General features: G+C 38.1%; 2 protein-coding genes and 1 pseudogene across 2 annotated transcripts; 2 read left to right on the forward strand and 1 right to left on the reverse strand.

Moving 5' to 3' along the window:
* Positions 1-1,156: 1,156 nt before the first annotated feature.
* On the reverse strand, positions 1,157-3,703 carry LOC131264746 (antigen 5 like allergen Cul n 1-like). The gene is made up of 3 exons (XM_058267018.1): positions 3,664-3,703; positions 1,478-1,985; positions 1,157-1,403 (listed from the first exon to the last, which is right to left on the reverse strand). Exons 1-3 carry the CDS (start codon positions 3,701-3,703, stop codon positions 1,157-1,159), a joined length of 795 nt encoding a protein of 264 aa, XP_058123001.1.
* A 1,708-nt stretch (positions 3,704-5,411) lies between these two features.
* On the forward strand, positions 5,412-6,333 carry LOC131264756 (antigen 5 like allergen Cul n 1-like). Its single transcript, XM_058267028.1, has 3 exons — positions 5,412-5,430; positions 5,505-6,012; positions 6,087-6,333. Exons 1-3 carry the CDS (start codon positions 5,412-5,414, stop codon positions 6,331-6,333), a joined length of 774 nt encoding a protein of 257 aa, XP_058123011.1.
* A 4,688-nt stretch (positions 6,334-11,021) lies between these two features.
* LOC131264767 (antigen 5 like allergen Cul n 1-like) lies at positions 11,022-11,972 on the forward strand (annotated as a pseudogene).
* The last annotated feature ends 6,377 nt before the right edge of the window (positions 11,973-18,349 follow it).

An 18,349-nucleotide genomic window follows, 5' to 3' on the forward strand; every position in this document is an offset into this window, starting at 1 on the left:
CTGGCATGAGATATTTTCACTCATACAAAAAACAACCATGAGTATGAGGTTGTTTCATCTCAAAGGATCATATCAGGATGCTTAAGACTGAAAAAACACATTATCATCCATCGTTTTAAAGCGAGCCAATTCTGAGATTAACCTAAACACTCCAGGGCTAAAACACTCTACGTACATAACATTCAAATACATCGTGTTATGAGAAATTCAAAACCCCACTATCATAATCACCACACGTAACAATTCTCAACGGCGTTTAACCGAACATTAATTATTTTAATGTTTCGCCCTTGGCAGAATGAAGCAGTAAGGGAACCAACGATATCTCGTCAAAACTTGGTCGTTTCCAGATGGTGATAATTAAGGTAGAGGTGTTCCCTTGCAGTTTAGGATTCTGAAGACGCCATCCCTAACTAACGCCTCCTGTGCTGATTTACCGACACATATCAATCACAAAACAAGACTGTCAAAACCATATGGATTGTTAATGGTTGCTCGTGTCTAAGAACAACGAAATTCATTATCATTCATCGTAAAATCAACTGTTCGTAAAACATGGTACAAAGATGTGGAATAAATAATGATTACACGCAGAAATTCATGACGAAACCATTTTATCATACATCGTGCTTTAGACTGAGAGAAAAAATATATTTCAAATCAATGATCCAAACTTTATGAAACTTTATGCATTACCACTGTAATTTGGTGGTGCAGAATTAATTTTGGTGCTGTAGAAGTTCACCGAGGCAAGCGTAAAATTATTTTGAATATCTGAATAATTGTATTCACTTGCATATTATGATCTCTAAACAATTGGTTTCACAGTTCAACTATTATGGTTAAGAGAATTCGATTCGTAGCTCCGAAATAAAAAGAAGAAGGAGAATAAACTAGTATGAATATTTCAACTTGAATTAAATCAAGAATGTTCTTTATCATTAAAAAATGCAATATGGAATACTTCTTTCAATCACATCCTAAAAAGCTCAAGATTAATTCTAGTATCAATCGATTATATTTGTTTCATGTTAAACAAACGAACCAACCGAAGAGTTCGAACTGCAACCATTTCTATCTTGGGAATATCAACTTTAAGGAAATATTCCATTATTGCAACATAAAATCAATGGTTACTTCAACGATACTCATCTTCCTACGGAACTGACTGGATCGCTTCATTGAGCGAGCAAAGGCCTGGGTATTGAGGATTCTGGCCGGTGGTGCAACCCGAGGCGGTAGTACCTCGGACATAGACAGGTTGGTTGATGATGTTAGTGAACGAGTAGTTGCACACGAAGTAGTACGTGATCCACATGCCTCCCTCGACCCAGTTCTGCATGGCACATCCGACCTTCCAGGTGCGATCGCTGGCCATCTGGGTGAAGTGTCCAATAGCAGGACTAGATATTGCGAAAAAAAATCATACGTCAGTCAAATGGTATGGATGGCTTTGCCAATTCCTAGTCATACATACCCCACATGGTTACTAGGATAGCTATCGATGTTAGCCGTCGTAGTGTACTGGTACTCGTCCCACCACATAGCAACGAACTCATCGATCAGAGCCTCAATGGTGAAGGTCTGACCGTAGAACTGCTTGATGGCAAGATTCTGACCGGCCCAACGGAACGCTTCGGTATTGCGGCAGCGGTCATGTGCGAACGTGCAGGAGCGAGCATTGTGACCAGCCTGGGATGCCAACTCGTTGTCCCACTGAATGGTGGCCATGCGGCGAGCCTGCGGGAACGGGGACAGCCCTCCAGTGGCAATGGTCGATCGGCGCCTGTTGTGTTGATCCAAGATGCGAGACTGCAATGCCGAGGTAATAGTCACTACTGCTGGAGACATGCCGGCACAGCGCGAACCTCCACCCAGTGGAGGCGGATTACAACCGACATTCGGGACTCCAGCAGTGCACAAGCTGTTACTGCAGTAGTCAAATGATTCGATCGAGCCAATCAGCGCAACAAGCGAGAAGATAGCTGCAGAGAAAATAAATGAAACGTCGTTATTCGAGCTGACTGTCGAGCTAGAGCTCGATTAGTTGATACTCTACCAAGTACAAAACGGAACATTTTGAAGATAGTTCACTGTTGAAGGCCACTGGGAAGATGTGAACTGGGTACCGCGTCCCACGATATTTATACCACGGTTAGCGAGTTAAGATTGAATAGGTTGTACAGGTTGATTAGGATATCTGGAGCGGATTTATCGCTTCAAGCTACTGACAATGTGTCAATTATGTGGATTTATTTCACCAAGATCGAAGATAATTCAATGTATTCCTGGAATCGGCTTATCTGTTCGACATGTGTTTTGAATGAGCATGTATTACAGTACCTGGAATAAGCAATAAAAATTTCATATTGAACAAAGAATGCTCAGATCTGAATGAATAAAACTTCACTAAGCCCAAAGTTTAATGAAACCGAGTAATGATCCAGCCCTATGTAATATTTCTACATAGTACTCGCCAATTATTGATAATAATGCTTCCAAAATAAAAATCTTTCTAATAAAGATTATTGACACATAATAAAACCACCTTCACACCCGGCGATGCTCGGTTCAAACGAGGTTTGAAAAATTGTTTATTATGAGATTATTACGCTTGTTCAAAAGTAATGTTTGACCTTTTCCGACAAAACAATAGTTAATAAAGTAAGAACACAACGATTGAATAAAGAAACGGAAGATCCATTATCTTCCGAATTAATAAGAAAATCACAGCTGATTCTCAGAGGCTTTCTAGAGTCTAGAATCTAGACGAAATTGAAAAAAAAAAAATGAAAATTAAAAATTGTTTATTTGAATAACAAACTAAGCATTTAATCCTAACATTTTAGCATTAACAATGCACAATGGCCACTTTGGAATAAATACCGGGATAAAATTATTTTTCAATTGTTTCATACTGCAAACTGTATTTTATAACTGTTTTGTATGAAATGTATTCTCAAAAGAGTAGTTCCACCCAATCCCACAAGGGGGCGCTATATGCTATGGTGACTAGCTATTAACCACATTTTACTGAAGCTATTGTTACGAAAAAATGTGCTTATTGTCCGATTGAGTCAGTTATTATGATTTATCAATTGATTTACTTTATTTTCTTGTACTTTACAAAAATATGAGAACAGTAAAATACGTTTTTTAATCTAAAATTATTATATGTTCCTCATGGTATTAAAAACTTGAATAACTTTCGATTCTGCGCCTATCCGCAGGTAAACTCTTCATGGCTTAAAAGAATACATATCAGGCTATAATATCATGCCTTTGAACCTACGCAACTCCGCGCACTTTTTGTTTGGCAAGATGTCGAACTTCAAGTTGTTTCATATTTTATCTGTAATTTGATACCTTTTGTATAATATTTAGAAAAATACAAGCTTTGCATCAAATTCTATATTTTTTCTTCAAAGACAAATAAAATACCTTTCCAAAACAGTGTTATTTTTAAAAATAGAACCAAAAATGCAAGAGTTATAAATATGCAAAGTTGGATAATTTTTTTCAAATTTTCGGTCGGTTTTTTCGCAACTTTGGACTTTGACCTTTTGAATCTCAGGATTGGCTGGACGCATAGGATCATTTTTTTTGGCTAGTTCTTAGTTTGATCTTGTAGTTTGAAGCAAAAATGGTTTTTAAACGTTATACGTAAGTTGGATTTCTGACTTCCATCCCGGCAAATGGCCATTGTGCAATGATAGCAGTAAATAGCAGTTTCTTAATTATTATAAAGATTTTTTAAATCATCAGAAACATAAAAATAGTATTTTCTTAATGTGGCACACAGGTGGTCCTAAAATAGAAACAGATAGGGCCAAAATTGACCATTGTTCAGTAACATCTAATAAACCAAAAAAAAAAAAAATGTTAATCTTACAGCCTTTTTCAATGGACAGAGCAAACTTAAACGCGTCGATCGCCTCAGTGAACTCCGTTATCTAATCTTTAAACCTTAATATGGCATCTTGCAATCCTTCATGGCATCTGTGAACTTCGTTAATGATTCTATACACTCGAATATGCGATCCTTAAACTTCATTATCGGCTTCTCAGGTTGGAGGCCGGTTTGTTGTGGGTTTCATAGATACACGTTATGTACACATACATAAATAGTTAGCCATTTGGAATGACGTTAATTTTCACAAATAACACACACGATATTAATCCATGGATATATAAATTATTATTAAATAGCCGGCTATGTTAATTTCCTACGATACAGCCTGCATAGAGAATAGAGAAAGCTGATCGCCTCTGTGAACTCCGCTATCGGATCGTGTAACCGGAGTATATTGTAGGGTATAGGATCAGTAAGGTAGAATAAAGAATCAGTCGATTGATAGCTGTCATGCGAAGCGAACGTCTCCATTTTTTTTTATTTCTTTTTCTCATTTCTTAGTTTAGTTTCTATTTCCAAACAGTAACAAAACTATCCAAATTGATTTTCATAGAAAACTACCTCGGCCGGTCTAGGAAACTAGAAAATCGCCCCATGAGCGCCGGGGCTCACCACCTCGACGGCGTGGGTTCGAATCCCAAACGAGACCGGACCCTCCCCTGTACGAGAGGACTTACTATCCACGTACAATAGGGAAACAAGTCTCGTAAGCCCTTCTCGGGCAGGCATGACCAAGCGGTCGTTACGCCAAGAAGAAAAAGGAAACTACCTAGCATAGTTTTTGGCATATCTTAACTATAACAGTTTTACGAGGAAAGGAAACAAGTTTTACGAGGTGATTATAGATAAAAAATAATCACCGACTTAACGAAAATGAGCACTAGACTTTCCAACTGCACAATAGATAGAAAACTTCAATAAACCCAACGCCAAGTATGCACGAAGTCGGTTCTTATACTAAAGAAGAAGAAAAGAATAATCCACAAGATTTGATTTCTTGGAACTTGTACCTAGAATTAAGCTAATCTGCTTTACTTTAATTGTTTGATTATCACGATAACCTAGTTCAATGTCTTATCTTAGTTAGCACCCCATTTAGCAACACCATACTAACGGACCAGTTGAGCTTCCGGTTGCTGTCGCGTGGGGGCAGCAAACCAGAGTACTGATGATGTGTCTAAACCAGTCTATAGCATACAATCTGCGATTCGCAGAAAATCTGATACGTTTGATTAAGCAACACTCGTGTATTTATCATACTTATACCACCTCGATAAGCCGATTCCAGGAATACATTGAATTATCTTCGATCTTGGTGAAATAAATCCACATAATTGACACATTGTCAGTAGCTTGAAGCGATAAATCCGCTCCAGATATCCTAATCAACCTGTACAACCTATTCAATCTTAACTCGCTAACCGTGGTATAAATATCGTGGGACGCGGTACCCAGTTCACATCTTCCCAGTGGCCTTCAACAGTGAACTATCTTCAAAATGTTCCGTTTTGTACTTGGTAGAGTATCAACTAATCGAGCTCTAGCTCGACAGTCAGCTCGAATAACGACGTTTCATTTATTTCATCTGCAGCTATCTTCTCGCTTGTTGCGCTGATTGGCTCGATCGAATCATTTGACTACTGCAGTAACAGCTTGTGCACTGCTGGAGTCCCGAATGTCGGTTGTAATCCGCCTCCACTGGGTGGAGGTTCGCGCTGTGCCGGCATGTCTCCAGCAATAGTGACTATTACCGCGGCATTGCAGTCTCGCATCTTGGATCAACACAACAGGCGCCGATCGACCATTGCCACTGGAGGGCTGTCCCCGTTCCCGCAGGCTCGCCGCATGGCCACCATTCAGTGGGACAACGAGTTGGCATCCCAGGCGGGTCACAATGCTCGCTCCTGCACGTTCGCACATGACCGCTGCCGCAATACCGAAGCGTTCCGTTGGGCTGGTCAGAATCTTGCTATCAAGCAGTTCTACGGTCAGACCTTCACCATTGAGGCTCTGATTGATGAGTTCGTTGCTATGTGGTGGGACGAGTACCAGTACACTACGACGGCTAACATCGATAGCTATCCTAGTAACCATGTGGGGTATGTATGACTAGGAATTGGCAAAGCCATCCATACCATTTGGCTGATGTATGATTTTTTTTCGCAATATCTAGTCCTGCTATTGGACACTTCACCCAGATGGCCAGCGATCGCACCTGGAAGGTTGGATGTGCCATGCAGAACTGGGTCGAGGGAGGCATGTGGATCACGTACTACTTCGTGTGCAACTACTCGTTCACTAACATCATCAACCAACCTGTCTATGTCCGAGGTACTACCGCCTCGGGTTGCACCACCGGCCAGAATCCTCAATACCCAGGCCTTTGCTCGCTCAATGAAGCGATCCAGTCAGTTCCGTAGGAAGATGAGTATCGGTGAAGTAACCATTGATTTTAGTTAACAAAATTGACATTAAAATGAACTTATGTTCAAACATTAAAACTTTACAACATCTGTTTTATTGAATATTTGCTTCTGTACAATACCTGATCACCGAAAGTTTCAAAAAGGAAATTGGAGGATTTACCCTGGAAAATTTGATTCAAATAGAAACCATTTGAGTACATTTAGATCAATTCATGGTACAACAGCAGGCAGCTCAGCATTGTTTACCTCAACCATTTTGTAGTCTTTAGTTGTGTTAAGAATAAACACAAAACTGGATAACCTAAATACTGATACTACTGTAAAAATTTACATAAATTCTACTAGAAAAATCATGAAAAACATTTCATTTACCATTTTCTTACCACATGTGTACGAGGATTCCGAAAAAGCGAAAAATATTCATACAAGTTCATTACACACTCGTTGTATGCTATAGTAAGAAATATAATAGTTCTAACTGAATTCAAACGAACTATGGGGATCACGATACCTAACGTTGAAAAGTGCGTTAAGCCTGTGGTATGGGCATAACGCGTTTTTATCCTGTCAGCTGTCATAATGGAATGGAGTGAGACGTTTAAATCCGTAAAAATGATAACAGTTAAAACGCCTTTTAGGCTTCCAACCAAGGTTCCATGACTCCTAAAGCTTTATGTTGAACAAAAACGAGACAATACGATCGAATGAGGTGAATGCGACTCATTGAATAATCCATCTCTATACCAGTACCCCGTTGGGGGTGCCCTTGGCGCAGCGGTAGCGCGAGGAAACACCACACTACAGGTGTGGGATCGAATCTCAAGTCTGGCACCCTCCGGTATTACGAACGGCTGACCACCGATCTATTATATACCGTCTTTCGGTCACACAAACTCTCTTCGGAGAGAGGCCTTGTCCCACTAGGGGATGTCGTGCCACATTAAAAAAAATACCCGTAGAAGTAAAAATTAATAGGATAATTGAGCAAAGTTCTGAAAATTTCACCTAACATGTGGAATGTGAAGATGTGTAGAATATGCTGAAAACGTCGGTTTGACTTCAGACAGCATTTATAAGTTCAAATAAAAGCAAAGATGGCCAAAGAATGCTCGAAACGGTTCGCAGAGAACTGTTCATCGAAAATAGTTTGGACCAATAATACATCAATGATTTAAGTGCACAATGCCCATATTCAAATTCTACACATGCACTTTGAAGAATGGTGTTGAAGTGGGCTCTTTTTCGGAAACCATACACTAAAACATCTCACTACATTTTCGTCCACAATACTAATTGGTGGTAGTATGTGTTATTCCACTCTAAGATGAAACAAATACTCTAGAAATGGCAAGGCACTCTTTAATACCCATAGAGGATCGTTTTTCACCTTAATTCAGACGTAATTCTGTAGCAGTTTTTGCATTTCCGGTACAAGTTTGCAGTATTATAAAGAAGCTACATGACTTCCAGCTTGAGTCTTATTTAGTATGGGTTTTAAAGTTGGCAGAGGTTACAGCATACTTGTAACACTAGCATTTTCTAAATTAGATCTTTATTTTGTAGTATCCCCTCAAATGTTTGATGTATAGGAAAACAAAACATCCTCTTCTTCTTCTTCTTCTTCTTCTTCATGAGTGGCGCATTTACTTGTTCTTCAGTAGCGCATTTACCCTCATTGGAGTCCTAAGCGGTAAAATAAATGTGGCCACTATGCCGTACCGTAAAAATGATAAATTTTCGTGTTGTTTACATGGTTTTCAACAATATCCAAGACAAGCTATATTACTTTTATCCTACAATCAATAAGTTTTCTGGTGGACTCCTCGAAATTTCATTTCATCAATGTTGTCTAATAATGATTGTTCAATAACTGGAATAGAAAAATTATATAATTTTACTTCCCCCGTTAAGATCCGCATGAAGTATTATCAACGTTGAAAGTTTTACAACGCATTGTTTTGATCCTATGTTTGATATTTTCCAAAATCTTGTTGTTTTACTATAAAACGTTTGTTTTCCTTTATTTATTAATTATGATTATAAAACAGACCATCCTTTCATTACTTTACTATGGTTCTTAACATTAATTTTTATGGGATTACAGTAAGCTACCAATTATTGTAAGATTGACCCCGTTCCAACTTATTACCATTGAGGCTGAAATTGAATTCTCTAGAATATTTTTCTAGGTTTAAATCTTACTAAAACTTAACCTTAAATTTAAGTATTAATCTCATCTCAGTCATCCTTCACACCCGGTCCGGATGGTATCCCACCAGTGGTGGTCATAAAGTGTGTCGATGCCTTATGCGAGCCTATGAGTACCATCTTTAAAATATCGGCACAGCAACGAAAATTTCCCACTCCGTGGAAATCGTCTTGGATGAAACCGATTCACAAAAAAGGAGATAAACATCGCGTGGAGAACTATCGGGGAATCACATCCTTGTGCGCACCAGCAAAGGCTTTTGAGGTCCTAGTTCGTAATGCACTGCTTCGTAGCTGCTACCAGTATTTGTCAACTTCTCAGCACGGCTTCATGCCTAAGCGCTCCGTTACCACTAATCTTGCTGGCTTTGTGACTAATGCTCTGCGATCGATGGAGTCTGGACACCAAGTAGACGCTGTTTATACGGATTTCAAAGCGGCTTTCGACTGTTTGAATCACGATCTACTGTTAGCGAAGCTTGAACGACTGGGCATTGCTTCTGACTTTATTTTTTGGCTTCGTTCCTACCTATGTGGTCGTTCTTATAAGGTTAAACTTAATGGCACTCTGTCGCATCCCTTCAGAAGTCTTTCTGGAGTTCCTCAAGGTAGTAATTTAGGTCCGTTGTTATTTGTTTTATTCGTCAATGACGTGTGTACAGTCCTTCATAGTGTTTCTGTGCTGCTCTTCGCTGACGACCTCAAACTCTATAATGAAGTATCTGATCTGAGGGATTGCTCTCGACTACAGGATTCTCTCAACAATTTATGTCTTTGGTGTGATTGGAATCAATTAAATTTATGTGTCGAGAAGTGCTGCATTGTGTCGTTTCATAGAACAAAAAAGCCTATCATATACAGCTATCAGTTAAATAATCAAATATTACAAAGAAGAAATACGATTCGGGACTTAGGCGTTATTCTAGACTGTAAGCTTACCTTTCACGACCACTATAATGAAATGATAGCAAAAGCAAATAAGACGCTAGGATTCGTCCTTAGAAACACGAAAGAATTTAACGACCCAATGTGTCTTAGAACGTTGTATGTTAGTTTAGTGCGCCCTATTCTGGAATTTAATAGTGTAATATGGTTTCCACATTTCAACTATTGGCACGATAGGATTGAAAACATCCAAAAAAGGTTTACGAGATTGGCGATACGATCACTCCCCTGGCGTAACTCGGATTCTTTCCCCTCTTACCACTCGCGTTGCCTTCTCTTAGGATTACAAACTCTCAAAAAACGACGACTGATAGCACAGGCAGTGTTTGTAGGTAAGCTGATTCAGGGCGAGACTGATGCCCCAAACCTACTAGAACTAGTTAACTTTAATACACCTTGTAGACGGCTTCGGAATTCTGACTTTCTAAGAATATCCTCTAATAGTACGCGTTATGGCCAGTTCGCTCCAATGACCGCTATGAGCAATACTTTTAATAGAGCTTACTATGCCTTCAATTTCTGTGATAACGCTAATACCTTTAAGTTGCGCCTAACAATGGACCCGAATTTTTTATAAGCTCATTCACATGCGTCAACTGCCCTAGTTTTAGTTTTAGTTTTAGTTTTAGATACTCATTGGGACACTGTTCGGTCCGTTGAGTTTTCCACTACAAATAAACAAATAAACAAATCTCGTAGTAAAGCCCTTGGAGGTTGAGGGTCCCTAGCGAGCTCGTGCTCCCCGCGGCCGTCAGTCCGCGGCCCGTTAAATCCGCCACTGTTTGGGAATATGTCTGTTGTGGTGATCTCCTGGTGTAGCTGAAACGAGGTTTGTGCTGGAAGAAGGTGATACGGATGTTCATTTGCCTCGAGGATGCGTAGTATATGAGCCGGAGGCTGTTGTCGTTGGTTAGCTGGTGGGCGCTAAAGCTTTCAATCGTTGGTTTATAGGCCTATGTTATCAGAGCTATCCTGAACATATTGCAAACTTTGCCCCAATTTGGACACATTTTCAATTCTCAAATGCCGTAATGCGTTTCAAGAAGAGAAAGATAATCTCGATTTGCTTTCTAGGAAAATACACTATTCGTTGATACTGATTGTTCATGGAATCGAGCCAAGTTGCTATACTTTAATCGCGTGTTTGTTACGTTTACCTAGTCCAATGGCTTGGACACCCCTTTTTATCAAATCCATCCTATCAGTTGATGAACTTCCGGTTTCTGTCGCGTGGAGTTCGGATTACCGGTGTGGCTAAAACAGTATCTAGCACAAAAACAGGGATTCGCAGAAAATCTGATACGTTTGATTAAGCACCACTCGTGTCTTTATCGTAATCATACCGACTTGATAAGCCAATTCCAGAAATACATTCAAATATCTTCGATTTTGGTTAAATTATTGATACATTATCAGTAGCTTGAAGCGATAAGGCTGCTGCACAGTCTCTGACAGTGGTATAAATATCGAGGAACGCGGTACCCAGTTCACATCTTCCCAGTGGCCTTCAACAGTGAACTATCTTCAAAATGTTCCGTTTTGTACTTGGTAGAGTATCAACTGATCGAGCTCTAGCTCTACAGTCAGCTCGAATAACGACGTTTCATTTATTTTCTCTACAGCTATCTTCTCGCTTGTGGCGCTGATTGGCTCGATCGAATCATTTGACTACTGCAGTAACAGCTTGTGCACTGCTGGAGTCCCGAATGTCGGTTGTAATCCGCCTCCACTGGGTGGAGGTTCGCGCTGTGCCGGCATGTCTCCAGCAGTAGTGACTATTACCTCGGCATTGCAGTCTCGCATCTTGGATCAACACAACAGGCGCCGATCGACCATTGCCACTGGAGGGCTGTCCCCGTTCCCGCAGGCTCGCCGCATGGCCACCATTCAGTGGGACAACGAGTTGGCATCCCAGGCTGGTCACAATGCTCGCTCCTGCACGTTCGCACATGACCGCTGCCGCAATACCGAAGCGTTCCGTTGGGCCGGTCAGAATCTTGCCATCAAGCAGTTCTACGGTCAGACCTTCACCATCGATGCTCTGATCGATGAGTTCGTTGCTGCTCGGCTCTGATCGATGAGTTCGTTGCTATGTGGTGGGACGAGTACCAGTACACTACGACGGCTAACATCGATAGCTATCCTAGTAACCATGTGGGGTATGTATGACTAGGAATTGGCAAAGCCATCCATACCATTTGACTGACGTATGATTTTTTTTCGCAATATCTAGTCCTGCTATTGGACACTTCACCCAGATGGCCAGCGATCGCACCTGGAAGGTTGGATGTGCCATGCAGAACTGGGTCGAGGGAGGCATGTGGATCACGTACTACTTCGTGTGCAACTACTCGTTCACTAACATCATCAACCAACCTGTCTATGTCCGAGGTACTACCGCCTCGGGTTGCACCACCGGCCAGAATCCTCAATACCCAGGCCTTTGCTCGCTCAATGAAGCGATCCAGTCAGTTCCGTAGGAAGATGAGTATCGTTGAAGTAACCATTGATTTTAGTTAACAAAAGTGACATTAAAATGAACTTATGTTCAAACATTAAAACTTTACAACATCTGTTTTATTGAATATTTGCTTCTATACAATACTTTCCACTGGTACAGTGTTTACAATTTGTATTACTTTTCAATACTCCTCGTCTGGTATTTATATTGCCCTTTTTAACGCTGGCTCGTGCAGTTATATTCCCTCAAACTATTCTTATCGATTCTTATCGATACAAGTCAATAGTATCGAACGAAAATGAATGATGGTATTATTTTAGAACATAAGCAATCTCCAGTGAATTTACATTTATATAAGAAGTCCTTTTACTAACGATTGGCGATGGATTGGAGCGTAAGAAATTAGATAATGTAACGAAATGAACAAAAATTTCAAAAGAACATATCAGTTCAGTAATGCTAAACATGGCATCAATCTTTCTCGAAAAGTAGAATAATATACTGAAAAATTAATACACTAAAAACTGAAAGAAGTATAGTATAATTTAAAGATTAAACAATTCGATGCTAGCGGTATTACTTCAGACAGCATTGTAAGTTCGAAACAAACCAAAGATGAGGAGTCGATCATGTGTTCGGTATGGTTTCCAAAAAAACGCTTCAAAGAAACCCATTTACCCCAATAATGCATCAATAACACGAGTGCACAACCTTCTTCAAAGAATTCTCTGCGCGAGCTTTTAAGAAAATCTTTGTAAGACGCCTTTTCTCTCAACCACACACCACAACATCTCATCACGTTGCCACTGTTTTCTCCATAACTTCCACTAAAGAAAAGCATATGCTTGACGACATGAACATGAATTACGAGCAATACTTCGAGACAACAGATACGATGGAGGTTGCAAGGCATTCTTTAAAACATATGCATTTTACTTAAAACACGAGCGTAATTCGATATTGGTTTTTGCATTCCTACCAAAAAAGTACAGTATCACAACAGCTTCCTGCAACTACCGTATGATTCTTGACTACCAGGTTGAATCTTCTTTTGAAACTGGAACAGTATTTGCACAGGTTACAACTTCTTCTAAACAGCTTCTTCTACAACAATATTCTTCAAAATTCAATTTTATTTTAAATAACTTATTTAAGTTAAACTTAACGACCAAGAAGCAGACAAAGCCAATAAAATTATGTAAAATGACACTTTGCCATTTTCGTTCTATGTAACACATTATATATATATGGCAATAGCCATAACAAGATCACAAACTTAATCAAAAACACATGTCGCGCACTCTGTAATGTAATTCGCCTTCATTACGATGATCCGGTTGAACATTAAATCATTAGCTAGTAACTATGATTAGGTTAGTCACATTAAACACTGACAAAAAATCCAACAACTTAGAACAAACAAAATAGAATTACCAAAATATCACGTTGAACTAGTCACCATTAATTTTTAAAAGTATAGTTAATTTGATATAAATTGGGAAAACTTTCTTTTTAGAAAAAATCACACTTGAACAAAAAAAAACAAGTTCATGAAATGTACCTTAAGGGTAAAATACTCTGACAAACCAAATTCTTAGCTGTCATCGTAAATTTTAGCGAATAGCACCCAAATGTAATCGTTACTATCTCTTATGAAGCACATACCTTAATTCCACAAGGGTTTGTTGCAAGGTTTCCCTTAAACACCGTAGAGGAGCTTAACCCGTTTTTTCTTAATTGCTTAAATATATCTTACCCTAATGGTCATGGTGTCGCGAAGTTTATTGCTGTGGCGAAAGCTGAGAACGAAAATCCGCTGCTTATCTTCGTCAGACTCCCAGTTAAGTCTCCATGCTCCCAATGGACGGACCAGAAAGGATGAAACCTAGCACACCTTTCCCGCCCTGTTGAAAACCACTTCGAATAAACGGTGGATCAACGGCCAACAATCTTTCACCTGCATGGCTTAGAGACGGGCTTCTGCGTGCTTTTGGGGGACAAAAAGTGAGGTGAGAAGTGTGTTCTTCTGTGTGTGGTGGCAAGAGTGCCTGCCGAAGAAAATGCACATATGGCTTGAAGTGGGTGCTCTTATCTCGGGAGCAATTTTTCCTCAATTTTAACCCATAGTGGATTCGTGCGTCTAGCAGAGTGATACATAGCTGCAGAATCCCACTCTCGGGAAAGAAGTACTGAAAGAAAGCAACGATTCAAGGAGTTGGTTGAAGCAGTCAAGCTTCTTTGCACGAAGAACGTTACTGTCAGAGGGAATGAAGCAAGACTCCAAAAGAACCATGTTTCATCATCATTTACTTGGAGCCAAAAAAAGATCAATTTTTATGTCCTCTAGACAATCGCCCTGAAATGGCGGCCAACTCCTTCGGAACGGTTCTTTTCGCACGTGAAATAGATCGTACGATAAAGTGGGAAAGGAAGAATCCTGAAACACGTATACGAATCCTTTTTACTCACTTTCTTTTTCCACTACCTTGGGAAGCTTGGTTCACTTACCTTCATTTCAACGACCATAAAACCTAATGATACGTTTCTCTAATCCGGTTCCGCTTTTTCCTTTTCAGAGACGCTTCGTGCATTTTCGCTGGGCTCGGTCCGGAAGGCGATAGAATCGAAATTCTTGATAAAGGCCAGACCAGTTGCAAGAAAGGTGCTCCAAAAAAGTAGCAAACGAACGTTGTCTGTACCATGAGAATCCATGAGGTACGCAAAACATCCTTCAAGTGAAGCATCTCTCAGTCTAACTAGAACTAATCATTTCAGGCCAATGATGAACGATGAGGAAAAGGAAGAAAGTGATCTTTCGGTTTTAGGTGGAAATCTGCTGTCTAATTTAGCATCAACCATGGATCATAACATTTGGTATAGTTCGATTTGCTGATTGCAAAACGAAAGATAAAAATGATAGGAAAATTTAGCTAGGCTTAGTGAAGATAAAATAAATAGGGCAATAGTTTTATTTTATAAATTCTCAAAATGGGAATGAAGATATGTTACCCATTAACGAAAAACTATTTCTTTGTAAAACAACTTATAAGCTGGAAATATTTTATCTAGTATAATTATCAAAAAAAAAATATATATATATTAACATGCATACCTGACGTGGCATTTAACTGAAAAAGAAGAAAAACAGAAAGTTGGCCAAATTCGATACCTTTTGTTGACACATATTTTTTCATTACAAATCTGTAATATTTGTTCCATTGACTAATTTATGTGAATTAGACACATTACAGTCTATTACAAATCACAGTATATTATAAAAAAAATGCTTCGCATTCTCAGGCAAAATTTACAAGTTTCTTATCTGATTACTTTGGATCTTTTGCTACACTCTCACACTGTTACTTTTGGATGTTACATTCAACTAAAGAATTTTTAGCTTTAAGTAAACATTACCGTTGCATATCGTAGTGAATAGTCGAACCTCACTAAAAAATTCCATTCCGCATGACTGAAAAAAGATAAATTCAAACATTCTTTCGTTAGCGTGAAAATAGTGGCAAACAGAATTAGTGAAATTTAAAAATCTGAAGCAGCACAATAAACAACCCAATACACATATTGAAATGAGTTAATCCTCTCAGATGAAGTTAATTTGTTCAATTTTATTCACACATACAGGAACGAAAGAGTTAACAAAAAATACATGTTCAAACTATAAATGATACACAATTTCATATTCGACATACATAAAAAGTAACGTGTATGCAGTCGTGTATAAGCTACCAAAATATTTTCATCCTTTTAACAAGTATTTCATGCACGGTTAGCATGCATTAAAAAAACATTCCCCCTTAGAACCATGTGATCACACACTGCTTGGCAATGTAAACGACCGAGCAGGGAGATGTTTTCAATTCTAACAACACTTAATAATGTGTTTCCTTCGTGATTTTTCGCTCCATAGACCGGCATTAACATATTTTTAATTACACCAGCAGCTTTCGCTTCCTTGTATCCACGTCACCGTTTCGCAGCTGCTATCAAATTCCGTTTTAATATTTCCACCGTTCACAGGTGGTCTCCAGGCAAAAAACTGGTTCCAAGAAGCCGGCACCAATGCTCTGACAGGAGCTTTCAAACCATGGGATAATCTTTATCTCAGCTTTTGCACATTGTTGTATGTATTTACTTTAATCCCTTCCTTCCCAGTCATGTTGGAAATTCTTTTATCTTAATTATTTCTTCGCTGGGTAAGGTTCATCTTCATCTATATCGCGGTATAGAAACAAAAAGAAGAAAATCTCGTTTTTCCTTCACCGTTCTTGTTTTATTAAAGGAGCGGAAGAGAAAATCATCATGGCACCAGTGAAAGTCGGTGCTCTTTGCTGCTGCTAGAGTTTAAAAAATAAACAAAAAACCCTAGCTATTAAAACACCGATATAGTATGTTGTGAACGAAATCTGTAATCATCCAATACAATTTAGTTAACTTTCATTGCCCTTGCATTCTTTTCTGACATGACAATTTTTATTCAATAATGTTTGGCAATCACGTTGTTTGTTTGCATGAGTGGAGCACAAGTTTTCATACGATATTCTTCTTCTTTTGCAATCGTGTAAGAAATCAACTTAAATATTTTGTTTTGGTTAATAGTATGCCTTTAAATTTGTTTTATAGTCATGATTAAAATTTTAAATTGTTTTTTTTTTAAAGTACGACATAGACACTCCATAAGTTTACATTTATGTTTTGATACGTTTTGCATAACAATCAATATCAAAATAGAAGGTGAAGGAATCAACCAGCTTTTAAGGCAGTTTAAGGCAGTTTAAGTTTAAGGTTAACCTCACGGGACGCATTATTTCCCAAAATAGGTTGCGGGCCAAAACGTAGCATTGATTGGATTTATGAAAAATTCATAACTCATAACTCTCTTGACTTGACAGTCAATCATGTTTAACACTTTACAATTTTTGATGAATGTTATTATAAATTATTATTTTTTATAAATTTGCGATGAAACATATCGTTAACTCTCTAATTATTTTCTCTAAATATGAAATATTTAAATATCTCTGTAAATACCTCTCTACTAAAAAGCAAGCAAAAAAAAAAGAAGTACAAAATATGTTTAAACAAACTTGATATGCTTTCGCTAGAATTTGGAAAATGATCGCATGAATATGAATTTCGCAATGAATGTATGTGCTTTCTAAAACTCAATCATAAGTTTACATAAGCTGGTTGAAGTGTATTTTATGAAAAACTTATTTATGGCATGACATTAACATGAATTAAATAACACTATCACCTTTCATTAGCACCTTTAATAATAATGAAAGATTGCACCCAATTTTGAAAAACAAACTTTACTATGTATTGAGAGAAATTATTAATGAAGCCTCGCCTCAATGTCAATCAACACAGTCAATCCATTATCAGTTGTTTGTCCTGCAAACATATTTTGGGGTTGGTGGCAAAACATCACATCAAAACGGGTTGCCAGAAACCATGTTTAATTGACATTAAATAAATAGTTTCAAAATTTGTCAAATTGTTGAAATACCCACATATCATTTTGTTCCACATTACCATATTTAGTGGTTTTTGCTTTAACTATTTATTATTGCGTTGTATGATTGCGCCATATTCCAATGTTACCAACAGACACATTATTTACACGTATCACTAGAAATTGAATTGAAAACAAATCAACTAAAATAAAATATTTTTTTAAATATTAACTATTTGAATGGTACTAGTCTTGCTCAAATCGTATGCAACCAAAACTTATTTGACTTTCTTGTAAGCCCAAATTTTAGGCTTAATAGAATGAATGAACGAGAATATTTGAATATCAGTGATAAAGATAAAAATTTAATAAAATAAAAATAAAAATTTAATTTAATCTTCTTAAAATATCGTAAATATTCGTCCTAGCTGCTTTTTTGATAGATCCTTACATTTCTTGAGTTTTATGTATCTATAAACTTTTAAAGTCTCATGAATCTAGAGTCATATATCGTGTAGATTTGTTAGAGACAACTCTTTTCCTCAACAGGTGTTTCAAAAACAACAGGTGGTTTTGTAGAAAGACACATTACCTTTTTTAAGCTAGCGTGGTAAATATTGGCAAACCAATAAAAACATTTTTCTCCATTAGAAGAACTCAAACTATCATCCAGCAATGCTAAATCTATAAACATCAATCATCACATATCCTTTTATTCTTTTACGGATCTAAAACTTCCTGCAAATGCCACATGGTTGGCGCACCACCATTACAAATACATAATGGACATTTCAGGTTTGCTGTGCAATCATAGGAAAAGCTAAACTAAATTCTTTAAAAAATGCTCTGGTTTTCGACAGTCAACCAATAACGAAACTTTTTCCATTAACTCTTCGACAAATTGGATTTTTGTAGCTTCTTTT

Source organism: Anopheles coustani, chromosome 3 (assembly GCF_943734705.1).
Source record: "Anopheles coustani chromosome 3, idAnoCousDA_361_x.2, whole genome shotgun sequence".
NCBI classification, from domain to species: Eukaryota; Metazoa; Arthropoda; class Insecta; order Diptera; family Culicidae; genus Anopheles; species Anopheles coustani.